Source organism: Cherax quadricarinatus, chromosome 23 (genome assembly GCF_038502225.1).
Source record: "Cherax quadricarinatus isolate ZL_2023a chromosome 23, ASM3850222v1, whole genome shotgun sequence".
Taxonomy (NCBI): Eukaryota; Metazoa; Arthropoda; class Malacostraca; order Decapoda; family Parastacidae; genus Cherax; species Cherax quadricarinatus.
In genome coordinates this window covers 7964558-7991294 of record NC_091314.1, presented here as the reverse complement: position 1 = coordinate 7991294, position 26737 = coordinate 7964558, and the positions used below count along the sequence as shown (strand labels likewise).

General features: G+C 40.8%; 2 protein-coding genes across 10 annotated transcripts in view; one reads left to right on the top strand and one right to left on the bottom strand.

Annotated features, from left to right (window-relative positions):
- The window catches only part of PH4alphaEFB (prolyl 4-hydroxylase subunit alpha-1), a 193736-nt gene that overhangs the window by 72439 nt on the left and 94560 nt on the right, over nt 1-26737 (top strand). The gene's annotated exons all lie outside the window — the stretch shown is intronic.
- The window catches only part of CDase (neutral ceramidase), a 123870-nt gene that overhangs the window by 94027 nt on the left and 3106 nt on the right, over nt 1-26737 (bottom strand). The window contains exons 1-3 of one of the 2 annotated variants that reach the window (XM_053772418.2): nt 23809-23918; nt 22442-22589; nt 12722-12865 (exon numbers count right to left, since the gene is read on the bottom strand). In XM_053772418.2, the coding sequence (XP_053628393.1) occupies nt 12722-12865; nt 22442-22589; nt 23809-23852 (336 nt within the window). In that variant the 5' untranslated portion in view covers nt 23853-23918. Of the gene's footprint in view, nt 1-12721; nt 12866-22441; nt 22590-23808; nt 23919-26737 lie in introns of those variants that run through there. The other variant, XM_053772419.2, reaches the window with a different exon arrangement.

Genomic DNA, 26737 nt, shown 5'->3' with positions numbered 1-26737 from the left:
AGCCTTTCGTTGTCCTCATCAGTTTTTACTCTCGTTAGTTTTTTATCTTTAGCCAACAGGGATATATCTGAAGCAATCCCACCTGGAATATCATTCACATAAACCAGAAACAATACTGGTTTTAATACCGAAACTTGCGTAACCCTGCTAGTTACTCTTCCTCATTCTGATGTTTCTTCTGATAGTCACTCTTTGCTTCCTCTGACTAAAATTCTCTTTGATCCACCGGAGTACTTCTGTTATTCCCGTCTGCATCTCGAGTTTTTGGTCCAGCCTCTCGTAGGGTACAGTATCAAACATTCTTGCAGTCTGAGAAACTGTAATCCACCCATCCCTTTCCTAATCTTGTCGCATATGTTTCTTAGTCATAAAACTCCAACAATTAATAAGACAAGAGTTGCCATCCCTAAATTCATGCTGGTTATTGTTTATGAAAATACATCTTTACAATTGCTGTACCACTCTCCCCCTGATAAGCTTCTCCAGTACCTTGCTAAGTATGTATGTCAGTGAAACTGGTCTATAGTTTAACGCCTCTTGTCTGTCTCATTTCTTAAATATAAGGACTACAAACTCGGATTAAGTCGTAATAAACGACTGTAAATGAACAAACAGAAAGATGCCTGGGAGGCTTGAACAGTGGTTTCTAGATTAACAGGTCCAATGTTCTATCGCCTGAGCTACCAGGCTTTTAATAGGGAAGCAGCGCTGTATAGCCCTTGTGGTTTAGCGCTTCTTTTTTATTATAATAATTTTAATAGGGAAGATTCGGAAACATTACTTTTGTACATGTATTCCGTCAGTGGCACCAATTGTAACACAGCTGATTCTCCCCTTCAGCCCAGGAGCTTCAGCAGTAAATCGGTTCATACCTCCCTCAAAAAAAAACCATATAGGCTATAAACTCATTAAATCGTAATAAACGACTGTAAATGAATAAACAGAAAGATGGACAGGGGGCTTGAACTGGTCCCGAGATTAACAGCCCAGAGTGACTGTTCTTGAACGGAATCGTTAATGCTTCAAGACCTGAAACTTCTCTTAATAAAGCTTCCCAAGTGTTGCATATGTGACCTAGTCATCAACTTGATGCTATACCTTTGATCTAATGATACTTGTCTGATACAGTAACACCATGGAATCTTCGTATTAAGAATATATGGTGGACCCTTGAATTTCGTGATTAACACATTCCAGAGAGTCTGCCGATATTCAAAATTCACTATTTTCAAAATCATTTTCCCCGTAAGAAATAATGTAAATCAAATTAATCCGTTCCAGACACCCGAAAGTATTAAAAAAATATTTTTTTTACATTAAATGTACATTTACCTACACAGCAAACAATGAGACATAAATAAAACAATAATAACTTGACACTTACCTTTATTGAAGAGTGATCGACACCATGCCTAACCCTTCTAGGGTAGGGTAGGTGCCTGAGCCCGAGCCTTTAGCTCATAAGACTGTCATTCCCATTAGCCCCCTTGGGGCGGGGATGGCAGACCAGAGAGGCCTAGCTTGTGGCTAGGCCTGGGGACAGTTGGTCCCAAAGATGAGGAGGTACTTGTGCCTCCTCCCATGGGAGACTTAGGTCTCAGACACTCCCTAAAGAGGGAGCCAAGGCCGGGCCACCACTTGGACAAGGCCCGGGCCGGGCCACCACTTGGACAAGGCCCGGGCCGGGAGAATACCGGCGAATCTTTAATAATAATAATAAATAATATTGAAGAGTTGTTGATGTGTGGAAGACGGGAGGGGAGAGGATGGAAGTTACTATTGTTTGGAAGGGGAATCCTCTTCCAAAAAGACTTCAGGTACCAAGTCCTTTTCCGGGGTTACTACCCTTTGTTTTTTAATGCCACTAGGACCAGCTTAAGTCACTGGACCCCTGTCGCTCAAAAAATTGTTCCAGAAAAGTGTTTATGGCGTTTCTTTAAAATTTGCCTAAAATGAGACAAGACTTTGTCATTGAACATGTCGCATACACGGCCTGCAACAGCTTTGTCAGGGTGATGTTCCTCCACAAATCTTTCCATCCTAGTCCACATTGCACACATCTCCTTAATCTCTGAAGAAAGCAACTTCTTCCCTCTCTCTTCCTCTTCTGAAGCAATTTCCTGAGCTGTGGTCTGTTGCTGTTGCAGATTAAGCTCTTGCAGCTTTTCAGTGGTTAGCTCTTCATTGTGGTCCTCCACCAACTCTTCCAGATCCTCGCTACTCACATCCAACCCCATGGAATTCCCCAATGCCACAGTAGATTCCACAAGTGGCATAGGGTTGTCAGGGTCAGCCTCAAACCCTTCAAAATCTTTGTCGAGGACACATTCTGGCCACACTTTTCTAAAAGCAGAGTTCATCGTCCTGGAAGTCACTCCCTGCCAAGCTTTACCTATAAGGTTTATGCATGGAGGATATTGAAGTGATCTTTCCAGAACTCTCTTAGGGTCAATTCAGAGTCCGAGGTTATGTACAAGCACCTTTGAAACATTGCTTTGGTGTAGAATTTTTTGAAGTTTGAAATAATCTGCTGGTATTAATGGTATTAGGGGGCAAGAACTTCACTGTGATGAAATTAAACTCTTTCACCATTTGCTCTTCCAAGTCTGGAGGATGAGCAGGAGCAATATCCATTACCAAGAGGCGTTTCATACGACCGCCAATTTCTAAGCCAAATCACGAAAATCAAGTCAATATTTTGACGAAAAAAGTCGCCGATTTCCAAAATTCACGATATTCAAGGGGACGAACTTCAAGGGTCCACTGTATCTTCTGGAACCCTACTACTAGATTTCTGGTCCACCTTATGGCGCTGACCTACTTCCATTAGGAGGTTTCGTCCACGTGACTACGTCTTCAACTGTTGCATCTCACCAAGTTTCCGTCCTTATGCCTCCGTATTACATAGATGCAAGGGCGTCGTAAGGGGGGGAGGCGGGCCGCCCCGGGTGACACCATTTAGGGGGTGGCACCATCGAGTCTCTAGAGAAGGTAACACTAATGGCGAAAACCATGCTGCAGCAACCTAAGAGAAAAATCCTTCGTTTCTATACCTGGAGTTTACCTGGAGAGAGTTCCGGGGGTCAACGCCCCCGCGGCCCGGTCTGTGACCAGGCCTCCTGGTGGATTAGAGCCTGATCAACCAGGCTGTTGCTGCTGGCTGCACGCAAACCAACGTACGAGCCACAGCCCGGCTGGTCAGGAACCGACTTTAGGTGCTTCTCCAGTGCCAGCTTGAAGACTGCCAGGGGTCTGTTGGTAATCCCCCTTATGTATGCTGGGAGGCAGTTGAACAGTCTCGGGCCCCTGACACTTATTGTATGGTCTCTTAACGTGCTAGTGACACCCCTGCTTTTCATTGGGGGGATGTTGCATCGTCTGCCAAGTCTTTTGCTTTCGTAGTGAGTGATTTTCGTGTGCAAGTTCGGTACTAGTCCCTCTGGGATTTTCCAGGTGTATATAATCATGTATCTCTCCCGCCTGCGTTCCAGGGAATACAGGTTTAGGAACCTCAAGCGCTCCCAGTAATTGAGGTGTTTTATCTCCGTTATGCGCGCCGTGAAGGTTCTCTGTACATTTTCTAGGTCAGCAATTTCACCTGCCTTGAAAGGTGCTGTTAGTGTGCAGCAATATTCCAGCCTAGATAGAACAAGTGACCTGAAGAGTGTCATCATGGGCTTGGCCTCCCTAGTTTTGAAGGTTCTCATTATCCATCCTGTCATTTTTCTAGCAGATGCTATTGATACAATGTTATGGTCCTTGAAGGTGAGATCCTCCGACATGATCACTCCCAGGTCTTTGACGTTGGTGTTTCGCTCTATTTTGTGGCCAGAATTTGTTTTGTACTCTGATGAAGATTTAATTTCCTCGTGTTTACCATATCTGAGTAATTGAAATTTCTCAACGTTGAACTTCATATTGTTTTCTGCAGCCCACTGAAAGATTTGGTTGATGTCTGCCTGGAGCCTTGCAGTGACTGCAATGGAGGACACTGTCATGCAGATTCGGGTGTCATCTGCAAAGGAAGACACGGTGCTGTGGCTGACATCCTTGACTGTCGGATATGAGGATGAGGAACAAGATGGGAGCGAGTACTGTGCCTTGTGGAACAGAGCTTTTCACCGTAGCTGCCTCGGACTTTACTCTGTTGACGACTACTCTCTGTGTTCTGTTAGTGAGGAAATTATAGATCCATCGACCGACTTTTCCTGTTATTCCTTTAGCGCGCATTTTGTGCGCTATTACGCCATGGTCACACTTGTCGAAGGCTTTTGCAAAGTCTGTATATATTACATCTGCATCCTTTTTGTCTTCTAGTGCATCTAGGACCTTGTCGTAGTGATCAAATAGTTGAGACAGACAGGAACGACCTGTTCTAAACCCATGTTGCCCTGGGTTGTGTAACTGATGGGTTTCTAGATGGGTGGTGATCTTGCTTCTTAGGACCCTTTCAAAGATTTTTATGATATGGGATGTTAGTGCTATCGGTCTGTAGTTCTTTGCTGTTGCTTTACTGCCCCCTTTGTGGAGTGGGGCTATGTCTGTTGTTTTTAGTAACTGTGGGACGACCCCCGTGTCCATGCTCCCTCTCCATAGGATGGAAAAGGCTCGTGATAGGGGCTTCTTGCAGTTCTTGATGAACACGGAGTTCCATGAGTCTGGCCCTGGGGCAGAGTGCATGGGCATGTCATTTATCGCCTGTTCGAAGTCATTTGGCGTCAGGATAACATCGGATAGGCTTGTGTTAACCAAATTTTGTGGCTCTCATAAAAAATTCATTTTGATCTTCGACTCTCAGTCTTGTTAGCGGCTTGCTAAAAACTGAGTCATATTGGGACTTGAGTAGCTCACTCATTTCCTTGCTGTCATCTGTGTAGGACCCATCTTGTTTAAGTAGGGGCCCAATACTGGACGTTGTTCTCGACTTTGATTTGGCATAGGAGAAGAAATACTTTGGGTTTCTTTCGATTTCATTTATGGCTTTTAGTTCTTCCCGCGATTCCTGACTCCTATAAGATTCCTTTAGCTTAAGTTCGATGCTTGCTATTTCTCTGACCAGTGTCTCCCTACGCATTTCAGATATATTGACCTCTTTTAGCCGCTCTGTTATTCTTTTCCGTCGCCTGTAAAGGGAGCGCCTGTCTCTTTCTATTTTACATCTACTCCTCCTTTTTCTTAGAGGAATAAGCCTTGTGCATACATCGAGTGCCACCAAGTTAATCTGTTTTAGGCATAAGTTGGGGTCTGTGTTGCTTAGTATATCTTCCCAGCTTATGTCTGTTAGGACTTGGTTTACTTGGTCCCACTTTATGTTTTTGTTATTGAAGTTGAATTTGGTGAATGCTCCCTCGTGACTAATCTCATTATGTCGGTCTGGGGCTCCACGCATACATGTCTGAACCTCAATTATGTTGTGATCTGAGTATATTGTTTTTGATATGGTGACATTTCTTATCAGATCATCATTGTTAGTGAAGATGAGGTCTAGTGTATTCTCCAGTCTAGTAGGCTCTATTATTTGCTGGTTTAAATTGAATTTTGTGCAGAGATTTAAAAGCTCGTGTGAGTGTGAGTTTTCATCAGAGCTGCCTCCTGGTGTTATTACTGCAACAATATTATTTGCTATATTCCTCCATTTTAGGTGCCTTAAGTTGAAATCCCCCAGGAGCAAGATGTTGGGTGCAGGAGCTGGAAGATTTTCCAGACAGTGGTCAATTTTTAACAGCTGTTCCTGGAATTGCTGGGATGTTGCATCCGGAGGCTTGTAGACTACCACAATGACTAGGTTTTGGTTCTCGACCTTTACTGCTAAAACTTCCACTACATCATTTGAGGCATTAAGCAGTTCTGTGCAAACAAGTGACTCTGCAATGTACAGGCCAACCCCCCCCCCCTTTTGCCTGTTCACTCTGTCACATCTGTATAGGTTGTAACCTGGGATCCATATTTCGTTGTCCAAGTGATCCTTTATGTGGGTCTCAGTGAAAGCCGCGAACATTGCCTTTGCCTCTGCAAGCAGTCCACGGATGAAAGGTATTTTGTTGTTTGTTGCTGGCTTTAGACCCTGTATATTTGCAAAGAAGAATGTCATCGGACTGGTTGTATTGTTGGTACTGGGGGGGGGGGATTTTTTCCGGCAGTAGTATCTGTATCTGTTGGTTTGGAGTGGAGGCCATCGACTGTGGTTCCACTCCAGTAATGACTGGATTTGGTGTACGATTTTTGCCATTTCCTGCGAGTTTTTTACCTTTCTGGCACTAAAAAACCTCTCCCTCTTGAGTGGCTGTGGCTACCCAGGTTTTCCCATGGCCTGGATGTTTTGTATCTTTTTGTCCCCTTTAGATGGTGTGCCTGACAATTTAAGTTATAGCACAGTCTTTCCTGTACTGAAGAGGTACACATTTCAGGGTGAAAAAGCTTACAGGAAGGGAGTTTGCATTTTCCTGTTGTCATATGGCACGGCATTTTCTAGGGTCGTCATAGTTGCACGTCCCGTCTGTTTTTCCAGATTTCCCATGTCTGCAGATACCAAGTGCATAGTATGTGCACAGACTTGGTTTCCGTTTGCCTTGGGTTTCTGTGACTGTATTCCCTGTTGGTGCATGTTTCCCTGTCTTATTCCTATCCTCCCTAGCACCAACAATGGAGCTCCCACCCAGTTGTTTTTGGTAATATATCCTCACTATTGCTAGTGGAGTCCTCTTGTTTGCTATTTCCTGTGGTATTTCTAGTTTGCAATATTGGTTTTATCTTATCTTTGACTACACTTGTTTCCCCACTACGGCTCCTGTCCCCTATGAGGTCATTTATATGTATTCCTTCCTGCGTATAATTCCCGACTACCTGGACAAAATCTCCAGCTTCACCATTACTGTCTCCCAGGACAGCACCTCCACCTTCACCATTACTGTCTCCCAGGACAGCGCTATCAGCCCCACATTTACTGACTACCAGGACATCACCTCCAGCCTTACAGTTTCTGACTACATGGCCAGTATCAAGGACAGTACCATTCAGCCCAGACTTTTTATGTTCCCATCTGTTGTAGAAAGCTTCCAGGTTTTCTATGAAAGCAGCTTTGATGTTATCCTCTTTTAATACCCTTGTGATTTTAGCCTATTATAGGATTACATAGTACAAATAGGCCTATATAGGGAAAATCATTGATTTTAATGATGTGATGGATGATTTTGCAGGATTGAAGGCAAGGAAATGAAATATCAGATTCATTGAGATGTTACCTGTACTCAAGGTTAAATCGGAATTAGTTTTTTCTTTATTTTTCAATTTTTTTTTTTTCATTGTTGAAGATGAATAAATGTAGGACTGTTGCCTTTACTCAAAGTGGTATTTGAGTTTGTTTCCTCAATATTACTACGATTATTTATTTTATCATTAATAAAGTTCGGTTCATGGCCTTTAAACGTCCTCATTGCTAAACGTTAGTCACTGGTCATGCAGCAGTGATGTAACTGGAGTTTACTCTCTCCACCCCCCCGCCCTTGGATTTCATGGGGGTGACACCAAAGATACCACCCCGGGTGACACCAGCCCTAGCGACGCCTCTGCATAGATGAAGCCTACTGTGCAAGTGAAACGTCTCTCCATGATACCCAGGTCTAGCACCTCATGTTGCGCTTTATCAGAGGAGTTTGCAGTTTGTCTGCTTTGTAAAGTTATATGTTGCATTTATATTAGAAACGTTTTCACTGTCCGCTAGTTCTGTAAGGTGTTTAAAAAAACTAGGATGATACAATCCACTCACTTGGTCCCGAAATAAATGTTCAGATTGTATTTCATGACCCGAGTGGCTCATTCATAACAAGAAGCGGCGAAAGCTCAATTTTACGTATGGTAACAACAGCTTGGTGTCTGATCTCTTAAGCTGTTGTCATCGTATCTAACTGTTCCGAGTATATAATAATTATCCAGTGGTTTTGACGGCATTACGAGTTACGTTAAGCACTTCGTGACCCCACAAAAGGTCAGAGTTGAACGTGAGTGGGTGTGGTGAGTGTTGTGGGTGAATGCGGGGGGAAGGCGACAATGATGCAGTATCCTCTACCCGTGTCGACTTAGCTAGCTCTACGGCCAAGGAATTTCCATTGTTGGCGTACCCTATTTTATTTCTTTTCCGGACATTAAATGGCGAATTCATGATATTTCTTAGCATTGTATATAATATTAGTCACTAACAGCCTCGACTGGTGGATGGAGGCTGGAGCCTCCGCCACTCCTTGAGCTAAACTAACACTGATATAAATTTGGAATTGTTGGATTCTCTACGATAAATGGAGAATGTATCTTCTAGTTGGCTTCAGACTTGTAGCTCGGGTGCTTTGCTCAATGCAAGTTTTGCCTTAGTTTTGCGTTGTATCAGTGAATGTGCTGATTTTATTTAAATTGGTTTGCGCTCAATAACTACAGAATGCCTCTTTTGATAGGCTTCAAACCTTAAACGGTATTGGAACACCCAGCCCAATGCCTTTGAACACCGGTTCATCCGTTTTTGCGTAAATGGTATTGTAATTGGAGCGACAAACCCCTTTTTTTTTGGGGGGGGGGGGGGAAGTGGTTTTTTTTTTCAGTTTCGTGGGCCAACAGGTCGCCGGCTGCTAGGGTGTAGCCGTCTCGACCGGGTTTTTAGGAGCAAAGTCCGTCCACCTTTCCTGCCATTAAACGGAGAGGGGCTAATAAATTCAGAGAAGTGTATATACCTCAATGTATATAAATTCAGAATTTATTTGATCCCTAGTTTAAAATTATTATTATATTTAGGGAAGTGACAAACTTATAGGGGTTATATAGCACCTAAGCAATGGGAAGTAATCAAGTTCGATCCAAGGAAGGGGAGAACCGAGCCAATTCCTTTGATCAAGAACCCCTCACCAACATCAAAAGAATTTTTAGGGGTATTTTAAAGATTAGAAGTTGTAATTTGTAAGGTGAAATGAGAACATTTCTGCTGGCGCTGGCCTTACTCATAAGATGACTTACTCAGTGGTTCTTGAAGTTACTTGACCGAGGCCTTTTACTGTTTTGCTGGTCCACTCCTTGCAGGAACAACCAACATGGTATCAATCCTGTGGCAGTTGTATACTGTGCTCCACTTTACAGAAATAAGGTTGCCAGTCATAAACTAGCACACTTTATTCATTGTCGCTACACTAATTATGTAAATGTTGACACATAAGCAGTATGGAACTTTTAGTAATTTCCGACATTTCGCTCACGCAAGAGCTTTATCATCTGTTTTGACAGATGTCAGGAAACATTTTCCTGACAAAACATGCAGTGGCAGTGGCAAAAGTACCTGGCTTCCTGTATTCCAGAAGAGCAAAGATGCACTTGATCACACGAATTCTTGTCAGACTCTTCCACTATGTATTCACTTCGTGGGATTCTTTTTTTTTTGTTGTTGAAAGGTGTGTTGTGATGTCAGTAGAGTACGCTTGATTAAAGGAATTACCTTTCATTAAACTAAACCTGATTACCTTTCATTCTCCCTGTCGCTGGATAACCCTTATGGGTTTAGCACTTTTCCATAAATAATAATAATTTAAGAATAGTTAATAAATTAATAATAATAATTATCTTACTTCTTGAAACTGCATCAATAGTTTATGGTACCAGATTCGACAACCATAGCAAGATAATCTGAATTTCATGAATACGCCAGACGGAAAAAAAAGGAAAACGGGAATAAGAGTAAAACTACATAAAGTCGACGACCTCAAATGTATAATAATGGGGATGCGCACAGATTCAGTGGCCCACTTTTTGTACGGGTCTTGAGTGTTCGGTGGGCGAAAGTGGTTCACTCGAGCTTTGTGAAGTTTTTGTTGATACCCCAGTAGGTGTACCTGCTCAGCCCTGTATGGGGCGCTAATAGAACAACAGATGGGGGGACACAGACTTTAGGAGTGGAGAGCTTTCGAAGATGGGGAAGGAAGAAATTTACCTCCCACCTTTTTCCCAATTTACGTTCATAGTCTTGCAGATGATATACATCAGAGAGCGGAAACGGATGCATTCTTTCACACCTGATATAAGCTTTAAAATGCTTTGCGGTTGGGTTTAGCCCCGACTCTTCACCTATCCCCACTTCCCCCTCGCCCCTGGTGGGTCCTTAACCTGTGAGTCCCTTCTAGTTCTAGTTCCCTGATTTTTTTAGTGCCCTGAGTTCCATTAAGACGATATGAAACATAAAAATTGCAGTACGAGTAACTAACGTATGCTGAAGTCCGTCTATTTTTTTATATAGCAAATGTAATCATTTAACTTACCTCAAACCTGTGCTCAGGTTTCCCTTAATTTGACTGCTAGAATTCGTTAAAATTATCGATAAATTGTAATGTTGCTGATTATTTTGTAGTTGTGAGTGTGGAATCAAGGGGTGAGGCAAGGGATGGCTCATGTAGTGTGGGCGGTTGGGTGTGTAGTGAGGGTGGTGGTGGGCGTAGTGTGGGTGGGAGGTGGGTGTAATAAGACCCGAGACGCTCCACTGTGTACTCTGCTAACAGTTGAGTCAGTGTCTGTCAAGCTTAGGGGTTGATATCAAGGCCAGGTCTCGCTACTAACTTACTCCTGTTTGGACTCATTTCATCTCATTATTTACATGTTCATATTTATAGGCAGAAAGGGAAAAGATTTTCATGGATATCCTGGGATAGTGTTTTAAGGGCTGTTTGTTATTCGCAGCCAGACATTCCTTGGTTAAGGATGAAGTTTGTTTGTGCAAACACGGTGTTATTATGGCTTCGAACCCGAGTCAGACAGATGTCATTGCTACACCTGTGCTCCTGCTCCACGATAATATATAACACTGAAACAAAGATTTGTTGACTTAATCCGTCGGTCGTGACAGGCCCCATTGTTGCCGCGAATTACATTTTATACAGTAATTGGGGTCACTAGCGAGTTAGGGTAAAGATTAATTTGTCTAGTTATTTGCCCCGTGTGCCTAGTCAAATCGAAATAAGAATATTAAATTCTTCATAACATATGGAAGTTATCGTGTTGTTTGTATAACTTTGCAAGAGTTCTAAGGTTATATTATATATGTTCTAAGAAAAACCCTTTGTTATATGAAGCTTTCGGGCAGACTAATTCTAGACCTTACGAACTACTTAATATTAGAACTAGCATGTAAATTTAGCCTTTGTGTGACAATACGGCATGAATTGAGATTACATTGGAAGGTAAATAAATAAGATAGTGGTTTAATATGCGTTTTACATTGTAGATAATTATGGTCGGTGGACAGTGATGCTTGTGGCCATTGCATGAAGTATTACATCAAGCTCAAGAGATATCCTTTACCAATGTTTTGAAAGCTGTTAGGAAATAGGGAGCTTTTTGATTCCTCAGAAAGGTTTTTCCAAATGTTTGATGCTCTGATTTCTATGGAATCGGAGTTGTTATTCAGGTTAAGTTTTACATGTTAAACATCAAAGTGGTATTTATTTTTGGTGTTAACGTCTGTGTTCTCTTACTCCAGGAATTGTGTTGAGTGTTCTGTAAATGTAATCTGCATATTAATACGTGTGGATACTTCGTATGTTAATTAGGTACAAATATTCGAGTAGTGCAGAGAGGGAGATGTTGTCTGGAAGATTAAGTGGCTCTACTAATGGTAGATTTTTGTTGTTTTATGACTGGTTTTAGATAATTAGCTGTTATAGATTCTTAGGTGAGGCAAGGGTAGATTAAAGAGTACAAAGTAGCTTTGGTTATGGCATATAGCGTTTTTAGAAAAAAATCCCTCTGTTTTTGGAACTTCCTTAAATATGCACTGGATGTGTGTTGTAGTGTAAATGAAAACTCTCAATGATAACTGAGATTTTACACTCGAAAACGAAAGAACTTTTGCAAAGGTGTCAAATGGGTTTTTAACCCGTGTTTGCCGTCGCATCACTTACGAAAATATAATTTGTTTTTCCTGACAGTGACGTAGGGCTTATGAATTAAGCTTTTACTCCAAAATCCGTGTGGAGCCGAGTAATTAGTTGCAACAGCAAAAATACTCGTTTCAATACTTATAGCACCTTGATGCGGGGATACAGGTACGAGGATGCCAACTGTCTATCCCGGGTTGGATCCCACATGACGTACTGTCTATCCCGGGTTGGATCCCACATGACGTCTTGTTTACATAGTTTGTTACGTTTTCGCAGTTGCCAAAAAAATAATTTTATTCTCTAACTTATTAACAATACAATGCAGCTACCCTGATTTATTTGTGAGGTTACAGAGTTAAAAAAAATCATCTCACAGAATTTTTAGATGATCCGTCAGCAAGACAGACAAATATTCTCAAGGAATTTAAAATGACGGGTGTGTCCGTGGTGAGCTGTGGAAGGTCAATTTTACTGACCTTACCTCTCAAAAATTTATTTTAAAATCAGTTGTTTTGCTAATACTGAAATTTTATTTTGATTCATTCTGCAATTCTGGTCACAGACCGGGCCGCGGGGGCGTTGACCCCCGGAACTCTCTCCAGGTAAACTCCAGGTAATTCCTCTTCGTGAATTATTTATCAGTTTTGTGACTTACCTTGATTCTTGCTAAGCTGTGTCAAAATTTTTAAGGAATTTGATTAACATTGAGGCATTTGTATGTCATATTGAAGAAATTGAATGACAAAAAATGTAGAGAATTTTAAAGTAGCTTACCTTAATATATGAGTCACACTGATCTTGAGAGGTTTGAAATAGCTTACCTTTATCTTGATAATAGAAGCCATCATACCACAGTCGAGGCTAACGAAGACCACACGTCTCTGAGTGTCGTCGATGATGAATGCTCGAGAGAACAGCCTCATGTGGATCCCGCTGTTGATTTGTGCTGGGTTGGCGTAGCCCATCTGCAACACAACCCAAGACACTTTGTTAGTGTAAGGCCTACCAGTCGATTCTAGTATTCCCAGCAGATCTGTGGTGTTTTATACATGTGTACGTTGACTTAGATCTATATCAGTAAGTATAAACAACAGTTTAAAAGATATTCTACACATTAGCAAAGCCTCATTTACTCTAGTCTCCCTACAATAGAATGGAAATATTGTATTGTAAACCCTGGAAATATTGTAAACCCATTAGAGGACATACAGAGATGAGTGACAAAATTAATCTGTTTTATAAGGAATCCTTCACACAAAGACAGCTTAAAAGCACTGAACCTGTACTCTTTTAAAATATGTAAAATTAGGGGAGGTATGATTAAAATAAAAGAAACGTATGTATAAAAAATATATAACATAGTGCTGAGGACATTCAACCAAAAAATAAATAGATTAAACAGTGCATTAAATCAGGATAAAATTCAGAACTTGTGATAATATATGAAAGTACTGGTTTGGAAATGGAATTGTAGATGAGGGGAACGATCTGCGAAGCAGAGTGAACGAAGCTTGTATTTTGGGTAACTTCAAAAATAGATTGAACAAATATGTAAGTGACAAGAATTGGATGTGAGAAAGACTGCTTTAAGGACTTTGATGATGGCATACAGTAAAACTCAACCAACGTAGAATTTGCAGGCCAATTAGCATGTGTGTTTACACTTGGGCACTGCATGTTATCCACTTCGTTCTTCTAACTGACATAGTTTCCTCCATCGTTATTTTATCTCTTACTTTTCTCCTGCTTAGTCTTCTTATCCTCTCAGTCTCCTTTTCTCCTGCTTAGTCTTCTTATCCTCTCAGTCTCCTGACCTCGTCTGTACAGATAGGGTCCTGGCCGTTCCTCGAGCTGAAGCTTAGTATTGTCCAAAAATCTTTATCAGTTATTCCCGTGTACTCCACCTCCTTTTATTTATTATTTTTTCATGGGGAAACAGGGGCAACCGAACTCGAGCCAAGGAAATAGAGGGTAGTTCCAGTTCCTTGGATCAGGAGCTCTCTACTGTCATGGCATTACTCTCAATGGTATGAATCTCTTTAGTCTACGCTATATCTGGCATTTTGTTCGTTTTCTTTTGATAGAAAATTGCTGCATTTTTCTGTTATTTAGCTTATTTTAAGGGTGGACTATGATATATTGTGTTTACCTCGACCCGCTCAAGGGAGGTTCCTTGACGTTGATGAGGGGCTCTTCATCTGGGGAATTGGATCTGTGCTCCGGTTTCTTGAATTGAGCTTGAATACCTTCTATTCCCCCCACATGCGCTGTATAATCCTACGGGTTTAGCGCTCCCTCATGATTATATTATAATGTGTTTGCCTCGAATTGCTTAACATTTAATATCGTTCATAGAAAGATTTATGTTTGTTTTATTTAGTAAAACTATCATTACAAATGGATATCCAATTAAAATATATCTGTAATATATCGGCTTTGTTAGGCTATCCATGGTTAAATCATACACAAATAACCCTCACATAGGAGACAAACTTATGACGACGTTTTGGTCCGACTTGGACGATTAACTAGCCACTGTTCATTGTGGGGTAGATAAATGCTGTAATATCCATGTTCGCGAAAGTTCCGGGATCCTGAGGAGAATCGTAATTCTAAGATGGTACAGCGTTCAGCTTACAACCAGATTAAAGTCTTGGGCGAAGTGGGGAGTATGGGCGGCATGTCTCCCAAACATATTACCTTTGTTTACCTAGATCCTGCGTATTGGTTGTTTTCTGCAGACTGCATCCTAGAGAAGGGTCTGAGGACCCAAGTGGAAATAAGCAATATTTCTTGGGTGACACTGGGCAGTGGCGTCGTAACAGGGGGGCGGCGGGCCGCCCCAGGCGACACCATTTAGGGGGTGACACCATAGAGCCTCTAAAGAAGGTGACACTAATGCACAAAACAGTGTTGCAGCAACATAAGAAAAAAATCCTTCGTTTCTATATAGCCTATTATATGATTACAGAGTACAAATAGGCCTATATAGGAAAAATAATTAATTTTGATGATGTGATACATGATTTTGCAGGATTGAAGGCAAGGAAATGTAAGATCAGATTCACTGAGATGTTACCTGTACTCAAGGTCAAATCGGAACTAGTAATTCTCTGATATTGCAATGTTTTCTTTATTTTTCAAGTTTTTTTTTATTATTGTTGAAGATGAATAAATGAAGGATCTGTTGGCTGTACTCAAAGTGGTATTTGAGTTTATGTTTCCTCAGTATTACTACGATTATTTATTTTATCATTAATAAAGTTGAGAAGTATTCTCCTGTTCGGTTTATGGCCCTTAAACGTTCTCATTGCTAAGCATTAGTCACTGGTCGTGCAGTAGTGACGTAACTGGAGTTTACTTCTCCCCATCTCCCCACCCTTGGATTTCATGGTTTGACACCAAAGATTCCACCCCGGGCGACACCAACCCTAGCGACGTCACTGCCCCAATGAAAAGCAGGGGTGCCACTAGCACGATAAGAGACAATACAATAAGTGTCAGGGGCTCAAGACTGTTCAACTGCCTCCCAGCATGCATCAGCGAGATTCCCAATAGACACCTGGCTGTCTTCAAGCAGGCACTGGACAGGCACCTAAAGTCAGTACCTGACCTGAGAGGCTGTGGTTCATACGTTGGATTATGTGCGGCCAGCAGTAACAGCCTGGTTGATCAGGCCCTGACCCACCATGAGGCCTGGTCACAGACCGGGCAGCGGGGCCGTTGACCCCCGGAACTCTCTCTAGGTATACACTACACTAAACACTATACTACACTAAACAACACTACACTACATTAAACAAGACTACACTAAACAGCACTACACTACACTAAACAACACTGCACTAAATAACACTACACTACACTAAACACTACACTACACTAAACACTACACGACACTAAACTACACTACAGAACACTACACTAAACAAGACTACACTACACTAAACTAGACTACACTACAACAAACAACACTACACTATAAAACTACATTAAACAACACTACACAAAACAACACTACACTAAACAAAATTACACTACACTAAAAAATATTAACTAAACAAGACTACACAACACTACACTAAACAACACTACACTAAACACTACACTAAACACTACACTAAACACTACACTACACAACACTACACTAAACAGCACCACACTTTACTATACAAAACTACACTACACTAAACAAAACTACACTACACTAAACAATACCACACTACACTATACAAAACTACACTGCACTAAAGACTCACTAAACAAGACTACACTACACTAAACAAGACTACACTACACTAAACAAAACTACACTACACTAAACAAGACTACACTACACTAAACAAGGCTACACTATACGCTACATAATACAACACATTACTACACAAGTACTACAATGTTAGACGTTATTCTACACTATACGTACAATGCTGTACAATATACATAACTAATATCTAAGTAGATTATTCGATAGTACTTCAGTAATTTCCAGGATTCTACCACAACTATGTTTCTAAGAAGACTATATTACTTTACTAATTTATAGGACTTTAAGGTAACTATTTTAAAGTGAGCAGTCTCTGGTGAGGACCTTATCTCTCCTCTTGTCTTGGATGTACAAAGGTTGTACTTCCAGCGATAATACTTAAGTATTCGTCAGATCTAAGAAGACTATATTTCTTCAGTAATTTATAGAACTTTAAGGTAACTATTTTTAAGTGAGCAGTCTCTGGTGAGGACCTCGTCTCTCCTCTTGGATGTACAAAGGTTGTGCTTCCATCGATAATACTAAGGTATTCGTCGGATCTTCAAAGACATCCACCAAAATGCGGATCATAAAGTTGGATTATCAGTGGGCAAATTATGTTGGCTTCACTGCAAGGAGTGGTACCCAAGATGTTTATTTCATCATCGATACCGGTTCTCCAAACTCTTTAGTCTCAAGATCATTTCTGAATGGTTTTGAAATCAAGAACAAAAAGAGTTACGGGACAATTGAAACCTGTAGCATTGTTTTACGTTTTCAAGGATATGGAATAGACCTCCCTGTTAACATAATAGATGGTAATTTGAATTTTGGTCTTCTAGGCATGGTCTTGGTTGGCCACCAATGCTCCCTTGAATTTATATATGATGAGCCACAGCTTGTAGCTCGTAAACTATTATTCAAGACATTTACTCCTCGGCACATGTTCCAAGAGCTAGAAATTGAGGGCCAAACTGCAATATGCCATTTGGATACAGGAAGTCCTATGTCAATCATAACAGAGGATATGGCTCGCAAATTCGGCCTAAAATTAACTAAATTACGACGTCCATTATCCATAAATACAGTTTATGGTGTGTCACCGGTTACACATCTAGCTTTAAATGTTAAATTAAAAATAGATTCAGAGACAATAAAAGCTGATTTTGTTGTAAAAAAATTAATGCACCCTATAATCATTGGATTGCCTGTGTTAAAGAAACTAAAGGTAATAAATTTTACAAAACAACGGCATAAAATTTCTCCAGAGAGACATGTTTCTTACACTGATGTAGTTAGAGGTTATGTCAGAGGACTTCCTCTTAAACAACGTATTAAGGAAGCTTTTCTCAAATTGTTTGGTTGTTTTGTACATAAGAATGAAACACTTAATTGAACTTTTAAAATATATATTTTGTTATGTAATAACCATTGCATTAAACCTGCATTATATGGTTGATATATGTGAGTTATTTGTAATTTTAATAATTTTCCATCCTGATGTCCAACTCTCAAAGATACGAGAGGTGTTATTTATGATATATGACTGGGTCACATAAGTACCACTGACAATTTTGTCAATTTAGTTTTTACATAAATGAATCAGTTTTGTTTGTAATAATATATAAAGGAAAATTATATAATTTACAGGGTTTTAGAGAATTATGTAATTAATAACTCAGAAAATAGAAAACTAACAAGTATAGAAACCCAGATTTAAGTCTGCTGAGCTCAGGGAACCCTTGATACTGCACGACGTGATGCCGGAGTATCATAACCATCCAAGATTTTCATCAATAACTACAGACAGTGGTGTCGTAAGGGGGGGAGGGGAGCCGCCCCAGGCGACACCATCAAGGGGTGACACCAGAGAGCCTCTAAAGGTGACACTAATGCCCAAAACAGTGCTGCAGCAACATAAGAGAAGAATCCTTCCTTTCTATTATAGTCTCATGTGATTACGGAGTACAAATAGGCCTATATAGGGAAAATCGTTGATTTTGATGATGTGATAGATGATTTTGCAGGATTGAAGGCAAGGAAATGTAAGATCAGATTCACTGAGATGTTACCTGTACTCAAGGTCAAATCGGAACTAGTGATTCTCTGATATTGCAATGTTTTCTTAATTTTTTCAATTTTTTTTTTTTGAAGATGAATAAATGTAGGATCTGTTGCCTGTACTGAAAGTGATATTTGAGTTTGTTTCTTCAGTATTACTACGATTATTTAATTTATCATCAGTAAAGTTGAGAAGTATTCTCGTAATCGGTTTATGGCTCTTAAACGTTCTATTGCTCAACATTAGTCACTGGTCATGCAGTGGTGACGTAAATGGAGTTTAATCCCCCCATCCCCTCACCCTTGGACTTCATGGGGGTGACACCAAAGATGCCACCTCGGATAGTGACACCAACCCTAGCAACGCCATGACACTCGGTGTAATCATAAACCCTTTCGAGTTAACCCTGGAAGTCCTTTTCTTGGAGCTGGTTTAGGTAATTTACAAGTGTCAAGATGACGTTTATAGTCCTATACGTTTTTATTACATTAGACACGAAGCAGTGACCGAATAACTTTCACCCAACAGTTGAATAAATCGTTCTCCTATATGTTTTTGGTATTATCTTTGTACCTTTGATGAGTTTCGAGAGTTTTCCCATTTCTGGAGCCTGGCCTTGAGCCAGGCTTGTCTGGTGTTTGCATGGTCAACCAGGCTGTTACTGCTGGCGGCCTCCTCTACCACATATATATCACAGCCTGGTTGATCTGGCACCTGGTAGAGATACTTGTTCAGTTTCCTCTTGAAATACTTCAGCACTTGTCCCAGCAGTGTTTATGATATCTTCAGGTAAGATCTTGAATAGTCTGAGGCCACGGATGTTGACATACTATTCTCTTATTGTGCCCACGGTGCCTTTGCTTTTCACTTTGTTAATTTTGACACTTTCTCCCATATATCTTACTCTAGTATGTTGTTATGACAGTGTGCAGATTTGGGACAATGCCCTCAAGTACTTTACAGGTATTTGCCAGGTTTTCTTAGATCGACTGATACCCAGATTCAATATTTATTGCTCTCAATATAAGTGGAGACGCCCTAGACACACATGAATATTATATATTAAAGGTTTACAAAAACCGACGAAGTCTACCAGCCCGTGTTCTGCAGGTTTAACTAATACCCACGCACACATTCGTGTACCTGTCCAACGTGTAGCACTAGGTACGATAAAAACCTTGACTTGTAGGTCAGGGCTCAGAGAGCTCGATTCACAACTTGAAGTAAATACTTGGTTGTACTATGACAAAATATACAATGCAGTTTTATGAAACTATTGACGACGAAGGTTTCAACTGTACATATGAAACGTGTTTAATAAAATTTCCTGAAACTGTACTTGTCTTTTTGCATAAAATCTGTCGTAATTTGTATACCATTTATAGACTAACACGGGCAAATAAGTTCCTCCCTTCTGTTGTTCTTATGTTATAATTACCTGTTTTGTTAGTCGACTGTTGTGGTAGCAGCCTGCTATGTGGTATACTATACCATAAAGATATTGCCATGGGTAGGTCTTGAAGTGTGGTAAGGCAGGATGATAACGTATTGAATTTAAAATGCAGGAACTGAGTGAAAAAGAAAACATCTGAGCATCAGAGGCAGTCTTGCGTTAGCGTTAATGCGGCATAAATAAATACAAATTTTTATTTCTTTGCAAAGGTTTCAATGTGTTATTTACATTTTATGAAATGTTAAGTACGAAGAAAGCCACTAGTAGTTATTATTTAATGGCTATGGGGATATGAAGGAAAAGCTTTCCTGATGCTGAATATCTCTTTTAAAAGAGGTTAACTTATCAACAACCTCCTTGATAGAGCCCGTTCCTTGAGTAAGGATGATTGAGTCTCCAGTATATGCACTGAATGACTCACACGGGTCAGTGAGTCAGTATGTACATAGGGATTCCTAGGATAAAATGTTGATATCCTTACGGGTATCGTAGACAATATCCTAGAAGGGTATCCTCGTATCCCATAAGCCCAACACCTTTCACCTCGCTGCACTCAAAAGGAGACGTGTCGAGTGAGGCATAAGTTTCTAATGCGGTTAAATGTCACCACTTAAGATTTGAAGCCAATCATAAGAGGCATTCATAAGTAATTCACAAGTTATCACATAGAAACTAATATATAAATTTCTTCACTAAAAAATTGGCAAATTTGTACTCGCACACCTCAAAACCAATTGGAATCTTACCAAACCATACCCCGGTCGGGATTGAACCCGCGGTCATAGTCTCAAAACTCCAGCCCGTCGCGTTAGCCACTAGAACAGCTAGCCACAATAAGATTCGTCCAACTAGGTATATTTCTACACCATAGGAAGGTTAGCACAGGCACCACTGAGACCACAAATGCAAGTTTTTACAGACGAATCTCCAGCTAGCGTGGCCGTGACGAACTCTAGCTCAAGTCCCTTCACTGCCATCAACATGACTCACGAAATCGTAATGACACGATTGCAAACAAACCATACCCCGGCCGGGATTGAACCCGCGGTCATAGAGTCTCAAAACTCCAGCCCGTCGTGTTAGCCACTAGACCAGCTAGCCACAATAAGATTCGTCCAACTAGCTAACGCGACGGGCTGGAGTTTTGAGACTCTATGACCGCGGGTTCAATCCTGGCCGGGGTATGGTTTGTTTGCAATCGTGTCATTACGATTTAGTGAGTCATGTTGACGGCAGTAAAGGGACTTGAGCTAGAGTTCGTCACGGCCACGCTAGCTGGAGATTCGTCTGTAAAAACTTGCATTTGTGGTCACAGTGGTGCCTGTGCTAACCTTCCTATGGTGTAGAAATATACCTAGTTGGACGAATCTTATTGTGGCTAGCTGGTCTAGTGGCTAACGCGACGGGCTGGAGTTTTGAGACTCTATGACCGCGGGTTCAATCCCGGCCGGGGTATGGTTTGTTTGCAATCGTGTCATTACGATTTCGTGAGTCATGTTGACGGCAGTGAAGGGACTTGAGCTAGAGTTCGTCACGGCCACGCTAGCTGGAGATTCGTCTGTAAAAACTTGCATTTGTGGTCACAGTGGTGCCTGTGCTAACCTTCCTATGGTGTAGAAATATACCTAGTTGGACGAATCTTATTGTGGCTAGCTAGTCTAGTGGCTAACGCGACGAGCTGGAGTTTTGAGACTATGACCGCGGGTTCAATCCCGGCCGGGGTATGGTTTGTTTGCAATCGTGTCATTACGATTTCGTGAGTCATGTTGACGGCAGTGAAGGGACTTGAGCTAGAGTTCGTCACGGCCACGCTAGCTGGAGATTCGTCTGTAAAAACTTGCATTTGTGGTCACAGTGGTGCCTGTGCTAACCTTCCTATGGTGTAGAAATATACCTAGTTGGACGAATTTTATTGTGGCTAGCTGGTCTAGTAGCTAACGCGACGGGCTGGAGTTTTGAGACTCTATGACAGCGGGTTCAATCCCGGCCGGGGTATGGTTTGTTTGCAATCGTGTCATTACGATTTCGTGAGTCAATTGGAATCTTCCTGTAGGTAAGATCCGCAAGCCCCTGAGCCCATCGCATGAGGCATTCTTCGGTGATTATATGGAAACTAATATCTAAAATAAAATTGGTAAATTAAAACTTACAAAATCAGTGCAAAGTTCGTTTAAGAAAAACAATGTCACAAAAAAATTTGAAGCCGACGCATTCTCCATTTATTGCACAGAATCCAATGATTACTAATTTATTAACTATGTTAGTAAATTGAAAATTTTGCATTTCCATTGCCTAAATCCAAAAAGTATCGTCATTTTCATAAGATGTATCCACCATTAAACATTGAAGCTGTTGAGAGAGGTACAATCAGGTTATTTTCACAAAAATACATATTTAAAAAATGAAATAGGAAAACTAGCACCTACACATTCCGATAACACTCAGTCTTCTACGTAGAATACATCATTGTTAAAAGTTTGAAGCCGATCAGAAGTGACTTTCTCAAGTTATCGCACGGAAACCAAACTGAGGAATGGTCTGTATAAAACTGCCTTCAAGGCACCTGCATGTACCAATAGTTGCATGAACCTTTCCCGTGTTACAATGCATCACCACTGAAAATTTGAAGCCAATCGAATGAATTATTCTTAAATTATAAATAGAACCCTAAGAGGAAGAAAAAACGTCAACCAGACAGAGGTACCCTTACGGAATAATATTAGTAATGACTTGTGATAATGATAGATGATGTACATATAATAAATAGAGCGATACTATACCATATTAACTCCTGCAGCAGGACCTGTAGCATCGTGTATGCCAACACCAACGTTATATAGAGATGGGTCCGGGCGGGGGTCCGGGACCTGCCCCCTGGCTCCTCCCACCACACACGCAGTCACACACATCAACAACCAGCACAACATCCTGCAAATACACCAATATATTATTACCTGAACAAGGTTTACTATTCTAAACATCTTGTATTAATGGTTATGGCATCATGTCTGTGTTTATATCATTGATTCTGTCAATTGTGTGTGTGTGTGTTTAAGAATAAAAGTTACAGTACTGTGGCTTCAACAATTCACAAGTACTAACCCATAATTTGGAAACAAAGTTAGGCTAGACTTCCATCCATCCAGGGCTGTTATCAGCTCGTGATTGAATAATGGTTCACGACAGACCGAAATGTCGAAAAGTAAAATATATTTAGTTGGATTAGGCTAAATTAAATTGCTCTTGTTGTAACAAGATTAGGTAAGTTTTCTAAGGTTCTTTTGGTATGAAATTATTAATTTTTTCTTTAACATAATTGAAAAAATATGTATCTTTAAACGTATAAAAGAAAATTTTTTCTTATATGTTTAAAAATATATATTTTATTATTATATTTTTTTCATTTGTAAGTGAAAATTTTCTCATATACATTTAAATATATATTTTTTCATTGTGTTAATGTAAAAATTAATAATTTTGCAACAAAAGCACCTTAGAAAACTTACCTAACTTTATTATAACAAGCGCAATTTATTTTAGCCTAATCCAACTAAATATATTTTAGATAAGTTTACAATAATTTAATAATAAACAAGCATAATAAAATATATTTTGTATTAATATTGGTAGAATTACCGACAATATTAGGTAAAAGGACACAAGTGCAACTAATGTGACATTTTATTATGGCAACGTTTCGCCCTCCAGGAGCTTTATCAAACTGTTACAGACAATACATGGACACAGGGTATATCTAGGCTCAGAGTGTGGTGTAATACTAGTGGTAGTAGTAGTAGTAGTTGTAGTAATCTTACTTGTAGTAGTAACAATACAAAATGGTAGAACAATGAACTTGCACATGTGTAAGAGGCTATAAAACCTTTTACTTGGGTAGGTTCGTTAGGTTCAGAATGATTCCTGAGAAATTATTACACACAAATTTTCGCTTGCCTTATTCAGCAAGAAGAGCGTTGTTATTTAAACCAAAATCGCAAGTTTTACCTGTTTGGCACGACATATATATATGTATGCTTTTTCAACAGTTATTCTTACGTATATATGGAACATTTAGAAACGGAGCACATGCTACCCATTATCACCAGAAAAATTTTACAGCTACGTTATACGGACGATATTCTTGTCATACCTGGAGGTTATTCCGGGGATCAACGCCCCCGCGGCCCGTTCCATGACCAGGCCTCCCGATGGATCAGGGCCTAATCAACTAGGCTGTTACTGCTGGCCGCACGCAGTCCGACGTACGAGCCACAGCCCGGCTGATCCGGCACTGACTTTAGGTATCTGTCCAGCTCTCTCTTGAAGGCAGCCAGGGGTTTATTGGCAATTCCCCTAATGCTTGATGGGAGGCTGTTGAACAGTCTTGGGCCCCGGACACTTATGGTGTTTTCCCTTGGTGTACCAATGGCGCCCCTACTTTTTATTGGGGGCATTTTGCATCGCCTGCCCAGTCTTTTACTTTCGATGGGAGTGATTTGTGTGTGCAGCGTAGAACCAAGTGCCACATTTACTTTTAAGGAAGAAAGGGATCAACTTTGATATCATACTAGGCACAGGTGGGGACAAATTCATCTTAAAATATACTGGAAACTTACTACAAGGACGACTTGCGGCGTTTTTACTCGCACCATGATAGGCTGACAACAAGATGTGACGCCATTGGGTTTTTGCCTCGAGTGCTTAGGAGTTGCACCTCACAGTTCGTCGAAGAGGGATGTTATGATATGTGATCACATCATCCAAATATTCACACACCTTCAGTTTTTCCCATAATTAACGTCTGACTGTAAAAGATGGGTATACCGTTACCCAGTAGGTATATCACTCTTCCAGTTGACGAGCGAGCCAAACGCGAGTGTGGGGTTTAGTTAAGAAGAGACAACTAGGATTGTCCATACCAGTGCAGATATGTATGTTGTCCCATGCGGGGATATGAGTATGTTAGCGAGACCAGCTACGATTGTCGAGATCAGTGCTGGTGTGCATGTTATCCTATGCGGGTATATGATAAGGGATAAGTTGGCAAGACAGTCAGACGCTTGAACCAGGATCTTAGTGAACAAAAATATGCAAGTAACAGAAACAATGTAAATAACACTTGCGTAATGCATAGGAATTCATTGGGGTCCTTGACGAGATGGTAAGACACCAAGTTGGTCGTCAAGGAGAATAAGTAGATACGTCGCTGCCTAGATCATATTTCCAATTTTTTTTTTTTAGCATCCTACCCCCAGCCGCTGGCTGGCGAAACGTCTCCAGAATAAAGATACCCAAATGGTAACATTTGGGTATCTTCATTCAGTCTATTTTCTGTATTGGATTAGAAAAAACAAAGCTCCCAGTAGGCGAAACGTCTCCAAATTTAATATCTTATGTTTTGAATTTATTTCTCATTTTGTTGGTATTATTATACCTGTACTTGTACCATGAGAGAGTAGTAGAAAAAGCAGCAGGTGAGAGATAAGGAGAGGGATTCACCTTGAAGTATGGGAAAGTGACCACCTGACCCCCCGTCCCTGGGGTCTAACTCAGTTGTTTACCACTCACCGTGTACCCTCACGAGAGCTGTTGGTGCTGGTGAAAAACTCTTGATCCGATGAAGTGGAGGAACCCCTCCCCTTCGGATCAAAATGATATCTTCCTGCTCCCCAGGAGCTGCACGATCCCTATGGGTTTAGCGCTTTCCTCTGAATATAATAATTATGATAGTATTATATGGCAAGTGGAAAGCCCAATTAGAAAATCGCTTCTTTGTTAAATTTACGAGGTAATATTGAGAAATGGAGGACAGTTAGGTATGATCCAAGAAAAGGGAGACTACTTAGACGGATCAAGAGCCCTTCAGTAGCGTTACGAGGAAACTCACCATTGGGAGAGACGTGTAAATATAGCCTTGAACGAAAACTATGTAAATAAAGGCTTACTTTGTTGTAATGTTATTTTGTTTCATATTGCGTGTTGGAAGTGACTTTGTGCTTCATGTTGTGTGTTGGAAGTGACTTTGTGCTTCATGTTGTGTGTTGGAATTGACTTTGTGCTTCATGTTGTGTGTTGGAATTGACTTTGTGCTTCATGTTGTATGTTGGAAGTGACTTTGTGCTTCATGTTGTATGTTGGAAGTGACTTTGTGCTTCATGTTGTGTGTTGGAAGTGACTTTGTGCTTCATGTTGTATGTTGGAAGTGACCTTGTGCCTCATGTTGTGTGTTGGAAGTGACTTTGTGCTTCATGTTGTGTGTTGGAAGCGACTTTGTGCTTCACTTTGTGTGTTGGAAGCGACTTTGTGCTTCATGTTGTGTGTTGGAAGTGACCTTGTGCTTCATGTTGTGTGTTGGAAGTGACTTTGTGCTTCATGTGTGTTGGAAGTGACTTTGTGCCCCATGTTGTGTGTTGGAAGTGACTTTGAGCTTCATGTCGTGTGTTGGAAGTGACTTTGTGCTTCATGTTGTGTGTTGGAAGTGACTTTGTGCTTCATGTTGTGTGTTGGAAGTGACTTTGTGCTTCATGTTGTGTGTTGGAAGTGACTTTGTGCCTCATGTGTGTTGGAAGTGACCTTGTGCCTCATGTTGTGTGTTGGAAGTGACTTTGTGCTTCATGTTGTGTGTTGGAAGTGACTTTGTGCTTCATGTTGTGTGTTGGAAGCGACTTTGTGCTTCATGTTGTGTGTTGGAAGTGACTTTGTGCTTCATGTTGTATGTTGGAAATGACTTTGTGCTTCATGTTGTGTGTTGGAAGCGACTTTGTGCTTCATGTTGTGTGTTGGAAGTGACTTTGTGCTTCATGTTGTATGTTGGAAGTGACCTTGTGCCTCATGTTGTGTGTTGGAAGTGACTTTGTGCTTCATGTTGTGTGTTGGAAGCGACTTTGTGCTTCATGTTGTGTGTTGGAAGCGACTTTGTGCTTCATGTTGTGTGTTGGAAGTGACCTTGTGCTTCATGTTGTGTGTTGGAAGTGACTTTGTGCTTCATGTTGTGTGTTGGAAGTGACTTTGTGCCTCATGTGTGTTGGAAGTGACTTTGTGCTTCATGTTGTGTGTTGGAAGTGACCTTGTGCTTCATG